The sequence below is a fragment of the Somniosus microcephalus genome, unplaced genomic scaffold (genome assembly GCF_052327205.1).
Source record: "Somniosus microcephalus isolate GS21.2 unplaced genomic scaffold, FLI_Smic_1.0 unresolved_chr3, whole genome shotgun sequence".
NCBI lineage: Eukaryota > Metazoa > Chordata > Chondrichthyes > Squaliformes > Somniosidae > Somniosus > Somniosus microcephalus.
In genome coordinates, this window is record NW_028225181.1 from 20,737,761 (window position 1) to 20,756,029 (window position 18,269).

General features: G+C 46.1%; 1 protein-coding gene across 2 annotated transcripts in view; it reads left to right on the forward strand.

Moving 5' to 3' along the window:
* Nucleotides 1-344: 344 nt before the first annotated feature.
* LOC147091287 (inhibitor of growth protein 4) overlaps nucleotides 345-18,269 on the forward strand; it is a 40,176-nt gene continuing 22,251 nt past the window's right edge. For both annotated transcript variants that reach the window (XM_085976709.1, XM_085976710.1), the window contains exon 1: nucleotides 345-540. In XM_085976709.1, the coding sequence (XP_085832835.1) occupies nucleotides 504-540 (37 nt within the window). In that variant the 5' untranslated portion in view covers nucleotides 345-503. The remainder of the gene's footprint in view (nucleotides 541-18,269) is intronic.

Consider the following 18,269-nt stretch of genomic DNA (forward strand, 5'->3'; position numbering starts at 1 on the left):
AGGACGGGTGTTTATTCTGGGACGGCGTGGCTAATAAATGGATAAAAGGAAACGATAAACTCAGGCAGAAAGAACCAAGTGAGAAAATGGCGGCCTCTGGTGGTTTCCATGGAAACCCCGCTTTCCTCACCATGTTCCAAATGGCTTCAAAGACCGACCGTGCGGAGGCGCGTTCCCGCAAGGGCCGGACTGGCTTCAGAGTGCGCAGGCGCGTTCCCGCAAGGGCCGGACTGGCTTCAGAGTGCGCAGGCGCGCCTCGGCCCGCGATGCTGCCAGTAATGGCGGCGATGCTGCGGAGCGTCACCTGGGCGGACTGCGCAGGCGTCCTGCCAGCACGGCGCCGCCATTTTCCGCTTCTCCCTTCCCTCCCCTCCTCCCCCCGCTGCCAACAAAGGTGGCGACCGCCCCGGGGCCGCTCTGCCAGTACTTGCACCGCCATTCCGGTGCGAGGGGCTGGGGGGTCGGGGTCGCAACGGACCCGCCCCTGACAACAAGGAGCCAAGATGGCGGCGGGGATGTACCTGGAGCATTATCTGGACAGTGAGTACAAACAGCGAATGCAATGGAGGCCTATGACAGGAGGCATCCCATGAAATGCCGACGGAGAGGGAGGCATCCCATGAAATGCCTACAGAGAGGGAGACGTCCCATAAAATGCCTACAGAGAGAGAGACATCCCATGAAATGCCCACAGAGAGGGAGACATCCCATGAAATGCCTACAGAGAGGGAGACAGCCCATGAAATGCCTACAGAGAGGGAGACAGCCCATAAAATGCCTACAGAGAGGGAGACAGCCCATAAAATGCCGACAGAGAAGGGGACAGCCCATAAAATGCTTACAGAGAGGGAGACAGCCCATAAAATGCCTACAGAGAGGGAGACATCCCATAATATACCCACAGAGAGAGACATCCCATAATCTATCCACAGAGAGAGAAACATCCCATAATATACCCACAGAGAGAGAGACATCCCAGAATATACCCACAGAGAGAGAGACATCCCATAATATACCCACAGGGAGACATCCCATAATATACCCACAGAGAGACATCCCATAATATACCCATAGAGAGAGAGACATCCCATAATATACCCACAGAGAGAGACATCCCATAATATACCCACAGAGACATCCCATAATATACCCACAGAGAGACATCCCATAATATACCCACAGAGAGACATCCCATAATATACCCACAGAGAGAGACATCCCATAATATACCCACAGAGAGAGACATCCCATAATATACCCACAGAGAGAGACATCCCATAATATACCCACAGAGAGAGACATCCCATAATACACCCACAGAGAGACATCCCATAATATACCCACAGAGAGAGACATCCCATAATATACCCACAGAGAGAGACATCCCATAATATACCCACAGAGAGAGACATCCCATAATACACCCACAGAGAGAGACATCCCATAATATACCCACAGAGAGACATCCCATAATATACCCACAGAGAGACATCCCATAATATACCCACAGAGAGAGACATCCCATAATGTACCCAGAGAGAGAGAGACATCCCATAATATACCCAGAGAGAGAGACATCCCATAATATACCCACAGAGAGACATCCCATAATATACCCACAGAGAGAGACATCCCATAATATACCCACAGAGAGAGACATCCCATAATATACCCAGAGAGAGAGATCCCATAATATACCCACAGAGAGAGACATCCCATAATATACCCAGAGAGAGACATCCCATAATATACCCACAGAGAGAGAGACATCCCATAATATACCCACAGAGCGAGACATCCCATAATATACCCACAGAGAGAGACATCCCATAATATACCCACAGAGAGAGACATCCCATAATATACCCACAGAGAGAGACATCCCATAATATACCCACAGAGAGACACATCCCACAATATACCCACAGAGAGACATCCCATAATATACCCACAGAGAGAGACATCCCATAATATACCCACAGAGAGACATCCCATAATATACCCACAGAGACAGACATCCCATAATATACCCACAGAGAGAGACATCCCATAATATACCCAGAGAGAGACATCCCATAATATACCCAGAGAGACATCCCATAATATACCCACAGAGAGAGACATCCCACAATATACCCACAGAGAGAGACATCCCATAATATACCCACAGAGAGAGACATCCCATAATATACCCACAGAGAGAGAGACATCCCATAATATACCCAGAGACATCCCATAATATACCCACAGAGAGAGACATCCCATAATATACCCACAGAGAGAGAGACATCCCATAATATACCCACAGAGAGAGACATCCCATAATATACCCACAGAGAGAGACATCCCATAATATACCCACAGAGAGAGACATCCCATAATATACCCACAGAGAGAGAGACATCCCATAATATACCCACAGAGAGGCATCCCATAATATACCCACAGAGAGACATCCCATAATATACCCACAGAGACATCCCATAATATACCCACAGAGAGACATCCCATAATATACCCACAGAGAGAGACATCCCATAATATACCCACAGAGAGACATCCCATAATACACCCACAGAGAGAGAGACATCCCATAATATACCCACAGAGAGAGACATCCCATAATATACACAGAGAGGCATCCCATAATATACCCACAGAGAGACATCCCATAATATACCCACAGAGAGAGACATCCCATAATATACCCACAGAGAGAGAGACATCCCATCATATACCCAGAGAGAGAGACATCCCATCATATACCCACAGAGACAGACATCCCTTAATATACCCACAGAGAGAGAGACATCCCATAATATACCCACAGAGAGAGAGAGACATCCCATAATGTACCCACAGAGAGTGAGAGACATCCCATAATATACCCACAGAGAGAGACATCCCATAATATACCCACAGAGGGAGACATCCCATAATATACCCACAGAGAGAGACATCCCATAATATACCCACAGAGAGACATCCCATAATATACCCACAGAGAGAGACATCCCATAATATACCCACAGAGAGACATCCCATAATATACCCACAGAGAGAGACATCCCATAATATACCCACAGAAAGAGACATCCCATAATATACCCACAGAGAGAGACATCCCATAATATACCCACAGAGAGACATCCCATAATATACCCACAGAGAGAGAGACATCCCATAATATACCCAGAGAGAGACATCCCATAATATACCCACAGAGAGAGACATCCCATAATATACCCACAGAGAGAGACATCCCATAATATACCCAGAGACATCCCATAATATACCCACAGAGAGAGACATCCCATAATATACCCACAGAGAGAGACATCCCATAATATACCCACAGAGAGAGAGACATCCCATAATATACCCACAGAGAGAGACATCCCATAATATACCCACAGAGAGAGACATCCCATAATATACCCACAGAGAGAGACATCCCATAATATACCCACAGAGAGACATCCCATAATATACCCACAGAGAGAGACATCCCATAATATACCCACAGAGAGAGACATCCCGTAACATACCCACAGAGAGAGACATCCCGTAATATACCCACAGAGAGACATCCCATAATATACCCACAGAGAGACATCCCATAATATACCCACAGAGAGAGACATCCCATAATATACCCACAGAGAGAGACATCCCATAATATACCCACAGAGAGAGACATCCCATAATATACCCACAGAGACAGACATCCCATCATATACCCACAGAGAGACATCCCATAATATACCCACAGAGAGACATCCCATAATATACCCAGAGAGACATCCCATAATATACCCACAGAGAGACATCCCATAATATACCCACAGAGAGAGACATCCCATAATATACCCACAGAGAGACATCCCATAATATACCCACAGAGAGAGACATCCCATAATATACCCATAGAGAGAGACATCCCATAAGAAACCCAGAGAGAGACATCCCATAATATACCCACAGAGAGACATCCCATAATATACCCACAGAGAGAGAGACATCCCATAATATACCCACAGAGAGACATCCCACAATATACCCACAGAGAGAGACATCCCACAATATACCCAGAGAGAGAGACATCCCATAATATACCCAGAGAGAGAGACATCCCATAATATACCCAGAGAGAGAGACATCCCATAATATACCCACAGAGAGACATCCCATAATATACCCAGAGAGACATCCCATAATATACAGAGAGAGACATCCCATAATATACCCACAGAGAGAGACATCCCATAATATACCCACAGAGAGAGACATCCCATAATATACCCACAGAGCGAGACATCCCATAATATACCCACAGAGAGACATCCCATAATATACCCACAGAGAGAGAGACATCCCATAATATACCCACAGAGACATCCCATAATATACCCACAGAGACATCCCATAATATACCCAGAGAGAGACATCCCATAATATACCCAGAGAAAACATCCCATAATATACCCACAGAGAGAAACATCCCATAATATACCCACAGAGAGAGACATCCCACAATATACCCACAGAGAGAGACATCCCATAATATACCCACAGAGAGAGACATCCCATAATATACCCACAGAGAGAGACATCCCATAATATACCCACAGAGAGACATCCCATAATATACCCACAGAGAGACATCCCATTATATACCCACAGAGAGAGACATCCCATAATACACCCACAGAGAGAGACATCCCATAATATACCCACAGAGAGAGACATCCCATAATATACCCACAGAGAGACATCCCATAATATACCCACAGAGAGAGACATCCCATAATATACCCAGAGAGCGAGACATCCCATAATATACCCACAGAGAGAGAGACATCCCATAATATACCCACACAGAGAGACATCCCATAATATACCCACAGAGACATCCCATAATATACCCACAGAGAGAGACATCCCATAATATACCCAGAGAGACATCCCATAATATACCCACAGAGAGACATCCCATAATATACCCACAGAGAGACATCCCATAATATACCCACAGAGAGAGACATCCCATAATATACCCACAGAGAGAGACATCCCATAATATACCCACAGAGAGAGACATCCCATAATATACCCACAGAGAGAGACATCCCATAATATACCCACAGAGAGAGACATCCCATAATATACCCACAGAGAGAGACATCCCATAATATACCCACAGAGAGACATCCCATAATATACCCACAGAGAGAGACATCCCATAATATACCCACAGAGAGACATCCCATAATATACCCACAGAGAGAGAGACATCCCATAATATACCCACAGAGAGACATCCCATAATATACCCAGAGAGAGACATCCCATAATATACCCACAGAGACATCCCAAAGTATACCCACAGAGACATCCCATAATATACCCACAGAGAGATCCCATAATATACCCACAGAGAGAGACATCCCATAATATACCCACAGAGAGAGACATCCCATAATATACCCACAGAGAGAGACATCCCATAATATACCCACAGAGAGCGACATCCCATAATATACCCACAGAGAGAGACATCCCATAATATACCCACAGAGAGAGACATCCCATAATATACCCACAGAGAGAGACATCCCATAATATACCCACAGAGAGCGACATCCCATAATATACCCAGAGAGCGACATCCCATAATATACCCACAGAGAGAGACATCCCATAATATACCCACAGAGAGAGACATCCCATAATATACCCACAGAGAGAGACATCCCGTAATATACCCACAGAGAGACATCCCATAATATACCCAGAGAGAGAGACATCCCATAATATACCCACAGAGAGAGACACATCCCATAATATACCCACACAGAGACATCCCATAATATACCCACAGAGAGAGACATCCCATAATATACCCACAGAGAGAGAGACATCCCATAATATACCCACAGAGAGAGAGACATCCCATAATATACCCACAGAGAGAGAGAGACATCCCATAATATACCCACAGAGGGAGACATCCCATAATATACCCACAGAGTGAGACATCCCACAATATACCCAGAGAGAGAGACATCCCATAATATACCCACAGAGAGACATCCCATAATATACCCACACAGAGAGAGACATCCCACAATATACCCACAGAGAGAGACATCCCATAATATACCCACAGAGAGACATCCCATAATATACCCACAGAGAGAGACATCCCATAATATACCCACAGAGAGAGACATCCCATAATATACCCACAGAGAGACATCCCATAATATACCCACAGAGAGAGAGAGAGACATCCCATAATATACCCAGAGAGAGAGACATCCCATAATATACCCACAGAGAGAGACATCCCATAATATACCCAGAGAGAGAGAGACATCCCATAATATACCCACAGAGAGAGACATCCCATAATATACCCAGAGAGAGAGAGACATCCCATAATATACCCAGAGAGAGACATCCCATAATATACCCACAGAGACATCCCATAATATACCCAGAGAGAGAGACATCCCATAATATACCCACAGAGAGAGACATCCCATAATATACCCAGAGAGAGAGAGACATCCCATAATATACCCACAGAGAGAGACATCCCATAATATACCCAGAGACACATCCCATAATATACCCACAGAGAGACATCCCATCATATACCCACAGAGAGAGACATCCCATAATATACCCACAGAGAGACATCCCATAATATACCCACAGAGACATCCCATAATATACCCACAGAGAGAGACATCCCATAATATACCCACAGAGAGAGACATCCCATAGTATACCCACAGAGACATCCCATAATATACCCACAGAGAGAGACATCCCATAATATACCCACAGAGAGAGAGACATCCCATAATATACCCACAGAGAGACATCCCATAATATACCCACAGAGAGACATCCCATAATATACCCAGAGAGAGACATCCCATAATATACCCACAGAGAGAGACATCCCATAATATACCCACAGAGAGAGACATCCCATAATATACCCACAGAGAGAGACATCCCATAATATACCCACAGAGAGAGACATCCCATAATATACCCACAGAGAGAGACATCCCATAATATACCCACAGAGAGAGACATCCCATAATATACCCACAGAGAGAGACATCCCATAATACACCCACAGAGAGACATCCCATAATATACCCACAGAGAGAGACATCCCATAATATACCCACAGAGAGACATCCCATAATATACCCACAGAGAGACATCCCATAATATACCCAGAGAGAGAGACATCCCATAATATACCCATAGAGAGACATCCCATAATATACCCACAGAGAGAGAGACATCCCATAATATACCCAGAGAGACATCCCATAATATACCCACAGAGAGAGAGACATCCCATAATATACCCACAGAGAGAGAGACATCCCATAATATACCCAGAGAGAGACATCCCATAATATACCCACAGAGAGAGACATCCCATAATATACCCACAGAGAGAGACATCCCATAATATACCCACAGAGAGAGACATCCTATAATATACCCACAGAGAGAGACATTCCATAATATACCCACAGAGAGACATCCCATAATATACCCACAGAGAGAGACATCCCATAATATACCCACAGAGAGAGACATCCCATAATATACCCACAGAGAGAGACATCCCATAATATACCCAGAGACATCCCATAATATACCCACAGAGAGACATCCCATAATATACCCACAGAGAGAGACATCCCATAATATACCCAGAGAGACATCCCATAATATACCCACAGAGAGAGACATCCCATAATATACCCAGAGAGAGACATCCCATAATATACCCAGAGAGAGACATCCCATAATATACCCACACAGAGAGACATCCCATAATATACCCACAGAGACATCCCATAATATACCCACAGAGAGACATCCCATAATATACCCACAGAGAGACATCCCATAATATACCCACAGAGAGAGACATCCCATAATATACCCACAGAGAGACATCCCATAATATACCCAGAGAGAGAGAGACATCCCATAATATACCCACAGAGAGAGACATCCCATAATATACCCACAGAGAGAGACATCCCATAATATACCCACAGAGAGAGACATCCCATAATATACCCACAGAGACATCCCATAATATACCCATAGAGAGACATCCCATAATATACCCACAGAGAGACATCCCATAATATACCCACAGAGCGAGACATCCCATAATATACCCACAGAGAGAGACATCCCATAATATACCCACAGAGAGAGACATCCCATAATATACCCACAGAGAGAGACATCCCATAATATACCCACAGAGAGACACATCCCACAATATACCCACAGAGAGAGACATCCCATAATATACCCACAGAGAGAGACATCCCATAATATACCCAGAGAGAGACATCCCATAATATACCCACAGAGAGAGACATCCCATAATATACCCACAGAGAGAGACATCCCATAATATACCCACAGAGAGAGACATCCCATAATATACCCACAGAGAGAGACATCCCATAATATACCCACAGAGAGAGACATCCCATAATATACCCAGAGAGACATCCCATAATATACCCACAGAGAGAGACATCCCACAATATACCCACAGAGAGAGACATCCCATAATATACCCAGAGAGACATCCCATAATATACCCACAGAGAGAGAGACATCCCATAATATACCCACAGAGAGAGACATCCCATAATATACCCACAGAGAGAGACATCCCATAATATACCCGCAGAGAGAGACATCCCTTAATATACCCACAGAGAGAGAGACATCCCATAATATACCCACAGAGAGGCATCCCATAATATACCCACAGAGAGACATCCCATAATATACCCACAGAGACATCCCATAATATACCCACAGAGAGACATCCCATAATATACCCACAGAGAGAGACATCCCATAATATACCCACAGAGAGACATCCCATAATATACCCACAGAGAGACATCCCATAATATACCCACAGAGAGACATCCCATAATATACCCACAGAGAGAGAGACATCCCATAATATACCCACAGAGAGAGACATCCCATAATATACACACAGAGGCATCCCATAATATACCCACAGAGACATCCCATAATATACCCACAGAGAGACATCCCATAATATACCCACAGAGAGAGACATCCCATAATATACCCACAGAGAGACATCCCATAATATACCCACAGAGAGAGACATCCCATCATATACCCACAGAGAGAGAGACATCCCATAATATACCCACAGAGAGAGACATCCCATCATATACCCACAGAGAGAGACACCCCATAATATACCCAGAGAGAGACATCCCATAATATACCCAGAGAGAGACATCCCATAATATACCCAGAGAGAGAGACATCCCATAATATACCCACAGAGAGAGAGACATCCCATAATATACACACAGAGAGACATCCCATAATATACCCACAGAGAGACATCCCATAATATACCCACAGAGAGAGACATCCCATAATATACCCACAGAGAGACATCCCATAATATACCCAGAGAGAGAGACATCCCATAATATACCCACAGAGAGAGACATCCCATAATATACCCACAGAGAGAGACATCCCATAATATACCCACAGAGAGAGACATCCCATAATATACCCACAGAGAGAGAGACATCCCATAATATACCCACAGAGAGAGACATCCCATAATTTCCCCACAGAGAGAGAGACATCCCATAATATACCCAGAGAGAGAGACTTCCCATAATATACCCAGAGAGACAGACATCCCATAATATACCCACAGAGAGAGAGACATCCCATAATATACCCACAGAGAGAGAGACATCCCATAATGTACCCACAGAGAGTGAGAGACATCCCATAATATACCCAGAGAGAGAGACATCCCATAATATACCCAGAGAGACAGACATCCCATAATATACCCACAGAGAGAGAGACATCCCATAATGTACCCACAGAGAGAGAGAGACATCCCATAATATACCCACAGAGAGAGAGACATCCCATAATGTACCCACAGAGAGTGAGAGACATCCCATAATATACCCACAGAGACATCCCATAATATACCCACAGAGGGAGACATCCCATAATATACCCACAGAGAGAGACATCCCATAATATACCCACAGAGAGAGAGACATCCCATAATATACCCACAGAGGGAGACATCCCATAATATACCCACAGAGAGAGACATCCCATAATATACCCACAGAGAGAGACATCCCATAATATACCCACAGAGAGAGAGACATCCCATAATATACCCACAGAGAGACATCCCATAATATACCCACAGAGAGAGACATCCCATAATATACCCACAGAGAGAGACATCCCATAATATACCCACAGAGAGACATCCCATAATATACCCACAGAGAGACATCCCATAATATACCCACAGAGAGAGACATCCCATAATATACCCACAGAGAGAGAGAGACATCCCATAATATACCCACAGAGAGACATCCCATAATATACCCACAGAGAGAGACATCCCATAATATACCCACAGAGAGACATCCCATAATATACCCACAGAGAGACATCCCATAATATACCCACAGAGAGAGACATCCCATAATATACCCACAGAGAGAGACATCCCATAATATACCCACAGAGAGAGACATCCCATAATATACCCACAGCGAGACATCCCATAATATACCCACAGAGAGAGACATCCCATAATATACCCAGAGACATCCCATAATATACCCACAGAGACATCCCATAATATCCCCACAGAGAGAGACATCCCATAATCTACCCACAGAGAGAGACATCCCATAATATACCCACAGAGAGAGACATCCCATAATATACCCACAGAGAGAGACATCCCATAATATACCCACAGAGAGAGACATCCCATAATATACCCACAGAGAGAGACATCCCATAATATACCCACAGAGAGAGAGACATCCCATAATATACCCACAGAGAGACATCCCATAATATACCCACAGAGAGAGACATCCCATAATATACCCACAGAGAGACATCCCATAATATACCCACAGAGAGAGACATCCCATAATATACCCAGAGAGAGACATCCCATAATATACCCACAGAGAGAGACATCCCATAATATACCCACAGAGAGACATCCCATAATATACCCACAGAGAGAGACATCCCATAATATACCCACAGAGAGAGACATCCCATAATATACCCACAGAGAGAGAGACATCCCATAATATACCCACAGAGAGAGAGACATCCCATAATATACCCACAGAGAGACATCCCATAATATACCCACAGAGAGAGAGAGACATCCCATAATATACCCACAGAGAGAGACATCCCATAATATACCCACAGAGCGACATCCCATAATATACCCACAGAGAGAGACATCCCATAATATACCCACAGAGAGAGACATCCCATAATATACCCACAGACATCCCATAATATACCCACAGAGAGAGACATCCCATAATATACCCACAGAGAGAGAGACATCCCATAATATACCCAGAGAGAGAGAGAGACATCCCATAATATACCCACAGAGAGAGACATCCCATAATATACCCACAGAGAGACATCCCATAATATACCCACAGAGAGAGACATCCCATAATATACCCACAGAGAGGTATCCCATAATATACCCACAGAGAGAGACATCCCATAATATACCCACAGAGAGAGACATCCCATAATATACCCACAGAGAGACATCCCATAATATACCCACAGAGAGACATCCCATAATATACCCACAGAGAGAGACATCCCATAATATACCCACAGAGAGAGAGACATCCCATAATATACCCACAGAGAGACATCCCATAATATACCCACAGAGAGAGACATCCCATAATATACCCACAGAGAGAGAGACATCCCATAATATACCCACAGAGAGAGACATCCCATAATATACCCACAGAGAGAGACATCCCATAATATACCCACAGAGAGACATCCCATAATATACCCACAGAGAGAGACATCCCATAATATACCCACAGAGAGACATCCCATAATATACCCACAGAGAGAGACATCCCATAATATACCCACAGAGAGACATCCCATAATATACCCACAGAGAGACATCCCATAATATACCCACAGAGAGAGAGACATCCCATAATATACCCACAGAGAGAGACATCCCATAATATACCCACAGAGAGAGAGACATCCCATAATATACCCACAGAGAGACATCCCATAATATACCCACAGAGAGAGAGAGACATCCCATAATATACCCACAGAGAGAGACATCCCATAATATACCCACAGAGAGACATCCCATAATATACCCACAGAGAGAGACATCCCATAATATACCCACAGAGAGAGACATCCCATAATATACCCACAGACATCCCATAATATACCCACAGAGAGAGACATCCCATAATATACCCACAGAGAGAGAGACATCCCATAATATACCCAGAGAGAGAGAGAGACATCCCATAATATACCCACAGAGAGAGACATCCCATAATATACCCACAGAGAGACATCCCATAATATACCCACAGAGAGAGACATCCCATAATATACCCACAGAGAGGTATCCCATAATATACCCACAGAGAGAGACATCCCATAATATACCCACAGAGAGAGACATCCCATAATATACCCACAGAGAGACATCCCATAATATACCCACAGAGAGACATCCCATAATATACCCACAGAGAGAGACATCCCATAATATACCCACAGAGAGAGAGACATCCCATAATATACCCACAGAGAGACATCCCATAATATACCCACAGAGAGAGACATCCCATAATATACCCACAGAGAGAGAGACATCCCATAATATACCCACAGAGAGAGACATCCCATAATATACCCACAGAGAGAGACATCCCATAATATACCCACAGAGAGACATCCCATAATATACCCACAGAGAGAGACATCCCATAATATACCCACAGAGAGACATCCCATAATATACCCACAGAGAGAGACATCCCATAATATACCCACAGAGAGACATCCCATAATATACCCACAGAGAGACATCCCATAATATACCCACAGAGAGAGAGACATCCCATAATATACACACAGAGAGAGACATCCTATGATATGCCTGAAGAGGGACATCCCATAATATGCCTCAAGTGAAGCGTACATCCCATAATATACAGGGCTAAGCCACTAATAAGATACGTACTATTACATAGGATTTACACCATTTGGCCCAGCAGGTCTATGCCAGTGTTTATGTTCCACATGAGTTCCTCCCATCTTACTTCCCCGCTCCCCATCAGCCTTCATCTCACCCATCAACAGATCTTTGTATTCCTTTTCCCTCATGTGCTTATCCAGCTTCCCCTTAACTGCATCTATCTGATTCGCCTCAACCACTCCCTGTGGTAGCGAGGTCCACATTCTCACCACTCTCTGGGTTCAGAAGTTTCTCCTGAATTCCTTACTGAATTTATTAGTGACTACCTTATTATAAGATTACTGATCAAGATTAAAAAATCACGGGATTGGGGGTAATATACTGGCATGGGTGGAAGATTGGCTATCTAACAGAAAACAGAGAGTTGGGATAAATGGTTCATTCTCGGGTTGGCAATCAGTAACTTGTGGTGTTCTTGCAGGGGTCAGTGCTGGGACCCCAACTCTTTACAATCTATATTAACGATTTGGAGGAGGGGACCGAGTGCAACATATCCAAGTTTGCCGACGATACAAAGATGGGAGGGAAAGCAGTGAGTGAGGAGGACATAAAAAACCTGCAAAAGGACATCGACAAGCTAAGTGAGTGGGCAGAGATTTGGCAGATGGAATATAATGTTGGAAAGTGTGAGGTTATGCACTTTGGCAGAAAAAATCAAAGAGCAAGTTATTATCTAAATGGAGAGAAACTGCAAAGTGCTACAGTACAAAGGGATCTGGGGGTCCTGGTGCATGAAACACAGAAGGTTAGTATGCAGGTACAGCAGGTGATCAGGAAGGCCAATGGAATCCTGGCTTTTATTGCAAGGGGGATGGAGTATAAAAACAGGGAAGTCTTTCTGCAGTTATACAGGGTATTGGTGAGGCCACACCTGGAATACTGCGTGCAGTTTTGGTTTCCATATTTAAGAAAAGATACACTTGCTCTCGAGGCGGTTCAGAGAAGGTTCACTCGGTTGATTCCAGAGATGAGGTGGTTGACTTATGAGGAAAGGTTGAGTAGGTTGGGCCTCTACTCATTGGAGTTCAGAAGAATGAGAGGTGATCTTATCGAAACATATAAGATTGTGAGGGGACTTGATCGGGGGGATGCGGTGAGGATGTTTCCACTGATGGGTGAGACTAGAACTAGGGGGCATAATCTTAGAATAAGGGGCTGCCCTTTCAAAACTGAGATGAGGAGAAACTTCTTCACTCAGAGGGTAGTAAATCTATGGAATTTGCTACCCCAGCGAGCTGTGGAAGCTGCGACATTAAATAAATTTAAAACGGAGATAGACAGTTTCCTAGCTGATAAGGGAATTAGGGATTACAGGGAGAGGGCAGGGAAGTGGACGTGAGTCTAGGTTCGGATCAGCCATGATCCTATTGAATGGCGGAGCAGGCCCGAGGGGCCGTATGGCCTAATCCTGCTCCTACTTCTTATGCTCTTATTTATGTCCGCTAGTTCTGGTCTCCCTCGCAAGTGGAGACATCTTCTCCACGTCTAACCCATCGAACCCTTTCATAATTTTAAAGATCTCTATCAGGTCACCTCTCAGCCTTCTCTTTTCTGGAGAAAAGAGCCCCAGTCTGTTCAATCTTTCCTGATAGTTCTAACCTCTCAGTTCTGGTATCATCCTTGTGAATCTTATTTTGCACATTCTCCATGAAAAACAACAATCTGCATTGATACTGAATTCTTAGAACAAACGTTCCAAGGTGTTTCACCAGAAATATAATCAAACAAAAATTCACACAAAGCCAAAAGAGGGGATATTAGCAGGGGATACGTTTTAAAGAGCATCTTAAAGGGGTTAAGAGAGACGGAGAGGTTTCGAGAGTAAATTCCAGAGCTTAGGGCCTTGGCAGCTGAAGGCACGGCCTTCAGTGATGGTGAGGTAGAGCTGGGCATCGTCCGCGCACATGTGGAACCTGACGCTGTGTTTTCGGATGATGTCGCCGAGGGGCAGCATGCAGATGAGAAACAGGAGGAGGCCAAGGATAGATCCTTGGGGGACTCCAGAGGTAACAGTGCGGGAGTGGGAAGAGAAGCCGCTTGTTGCAGGTGGTTCTCTGGCTACGACTGGAGAGAGAAGAATGGAACCAGGCGAGTGCAGTCGCACCCAGCTGGACGATGGGGGAGAGGCGTTGGAGAAGGGTGGAGTGGTCAACTGTGTCAAAGGCTGCAGACAGGACGAGGAGGGATAGTTTATCTTTGTCACGGTCACATTGGATGTCGTTTGTGACTTTAATTAGGGCCGTTTCAGTACTGTGGCGGGGCGGAAAGCTGATTGGCTCAGTTGGTTGCACTCTTTGTTCTGAGTCAGAAGGTCGTGGATTCGAGTCCCACTCCAGGGACTTGTGCACAAAATCTAGGCTGACACTCGGAGGGGCAGCACTGAGGGAGCACTGCACTGTCAGAGGGGCATTACCGAGGGAGCGCTGCACTGTCAGAGGGGCATTACCGAGGGAGCGCTGCACTGTCGGAGGGTCAGTACCGAGGTAGCGCTGCACTGTCGGAGGGGCGGTACTGAGGGAGCGCTGAACAGTCGGAGGGGCAGTACTGAGGGAGCGCTGCACTGTCGGAGGGGCGGTACTGAGGGAGCGCTGCACTGTCAGAGGGGCAGTACTGAGGGAGCGCTGCACTGTCAGAGGGGCATTACTGAGGGAGCGCTGCACTGTCGGAGGGGCATTACTGAGGGAGCGCTGCACTGTCAGAGGGGCAGTACTGAGGGAGCTCTGCACTGTCGGAGGGGCAGTACTGAGGGAGCGCTGCACTGTCGGAGGGGCAGTACTGAGGGAGCGCTGCACTGTCGGAGAGGCAGTACTGAGGGGGCGCTGCACCGTCGGAGGAGCAGTACTGAGGGAGCGCTGCACTGTGGGAGGGGCAGTACTGAGGGAGCGCTGCACTGTCGGAGGGGCAGTACTGAGGGAGCGCTGCACTGTCAGAGGGGCAGTACTGAGGGAGCGCTGCACTGTGGGAGGGGCAGTACTGAGGGAGCGCTGCACTGTCAGAGGGGCAGTACTGAGGGAGCGCTGCACTGTCGGAGGGGCATTACTGAGGGAGCGCTGCACTGTCGGAGGGGCAGTACTGAGGGAGCTCTGCACTGCCGGAGGGGCTGTACTGCGGGAACGCTGCACTGTCGGAGGGGCAGTACTGAGGGGGCGCTGCACCGTCGGAGGGGCGGTATTGAGGGAGCGCTGCACTGTCGGAGGGGAAGTACTGAGGGAGCGCTGCACCGTCGGAGGGGCAGTACTGAGGGAGCGCAGTACTGTGGGAGGGGCAGTACTGAGGGAGCGCTGCACTGTGGGAGGGGCAGTACTGAGGGAGCGCTGCACGGTCGGAGGGGCAGTACTGAGGGAGCGCTGCACTGTCGGAGGGGCAGTACTGAGGGAGCGCTGCACTGTCGGAGGGGCAGTACTGAGGGAGCGCTGCACTGTCGGAGGGGCAGTACTGAGGGAGTGCTGCACTGTCGGAGGGGCGGTACTGAGGGAGCGCTGCACTGTCGGAGGGGCGGTACTGAGGGAGCGCTGCACTGTCGGAGGGGCAGTACTGAGGGAGCGCTGCACTGTCGGAGGGGCAGTACTGAGGGAGCGCTGCACTGTCGGAGGGGCAGTACTGAGGGAGTGCTGCACTGTCGGAGGTTCCGTCTTTCAGATGAGACGTTTAACCGAGGCCCCGTCTGCCCCCTCCGGTGGACGTGAAAGATCCCACAGACATTATTGGAACAAGAGCACTGGGGAGTTCTGAGGTCAATATTTATACCTCAACTAACATCACTAAAACAGTTTGTCACACTGCTTTTTATTGCAGCTTGCTGTACAATGCAACAGCGACTACACTTCTAAAGTATTTAATTGGCTGTAAAGCACTTTGGGACGTCCTGAGGTTGTGAAAGGCGCTGCAGAAATGCAAGTTTTGTTATTTTAAAATTAAGGGCATACACAATAATGTGGACCCAAATAAGGTATACATAAATATAGATGTATACCAACAACAACAACTTGCATTTATATAGCACCTTTAACGTAGTAAAACGTCCCAAGACGCTTCACAGGAGCGGCATCAAACAAAAATTGACACCGAGCCACATAAGGAGCTGTTAGGGCAGTTGACTTGGTCAAAGAGGTAGGTTTTAAGGAGCGTCTTAAAAGAGGAAAGAGAGGTAGCGAGGTGGAGAGGTTTAGGGAGGGAATTCCAGAGCTCGGGGCCGAGGCAACAGAAGGCACGGCCACCAAATGTTGAGCGATTATATTCAGGGATAGAAACATAGAAGATAGGAGCAGGAGTAGGCCATTCGGCCCCTCGAGCCTGCTCCGCCATTCAATGAGACCATGGCTGATCATCCAAATTCAGTACCCGGTCCCTGCCTTCTCCCCATATCACTTGATCCCTTTAGCCTCAAGAAATATATCCAACTCCTTCTTGAATATATTTAATGTATTGGCCTCTACTGCCTTCTGTGGTAGAGAATTCCACAGGTTCACCACTCTCTGGGTGAAGAAATTCCTCCTCATTTCTGTCCTAAATGGCTTACCCCTTATCCTTAGACTGTGACCCCTGGTTCTGGACTCCCCGACCATCAGGAACATCCTTCCTGCATCTAGTCTGTCCAGTCCTGTCAGAATGTTATAAGTTTCAATGAGATCCCCTCTCATTCTTCTAAACTCCAGCGAGTACAAGCCTAATCGACCCAATCTCTCCTCATACGTCATTCCTGCCATCCCAGGTATTAGCCTGGTGAATCTTCGCTGCACCCTCTCCATGGCAAGAACGTCCTTCCTCAGGCAAGGCGACCAAAACTGCACACAATACTCAAGGTGTGGTCTCACCAAGGCCCTGTACAACTGCAGCAAGACATCCTTGTTCCTGTACTCGAACCCTCTTGCTACGAAGGCCAACATACCATTTGCCTTCTTAACCACCTGCATGCTTACCTTCAGCGACTGGTGCACAAGAACACCCAGGTCTCGTTGCACTTCCCCTTCTCCCAATCTATTGCCATTCAGATAATAATCTGCCTTCCTGTTTTTGCCACCAAAGTGGATAACCTCACATT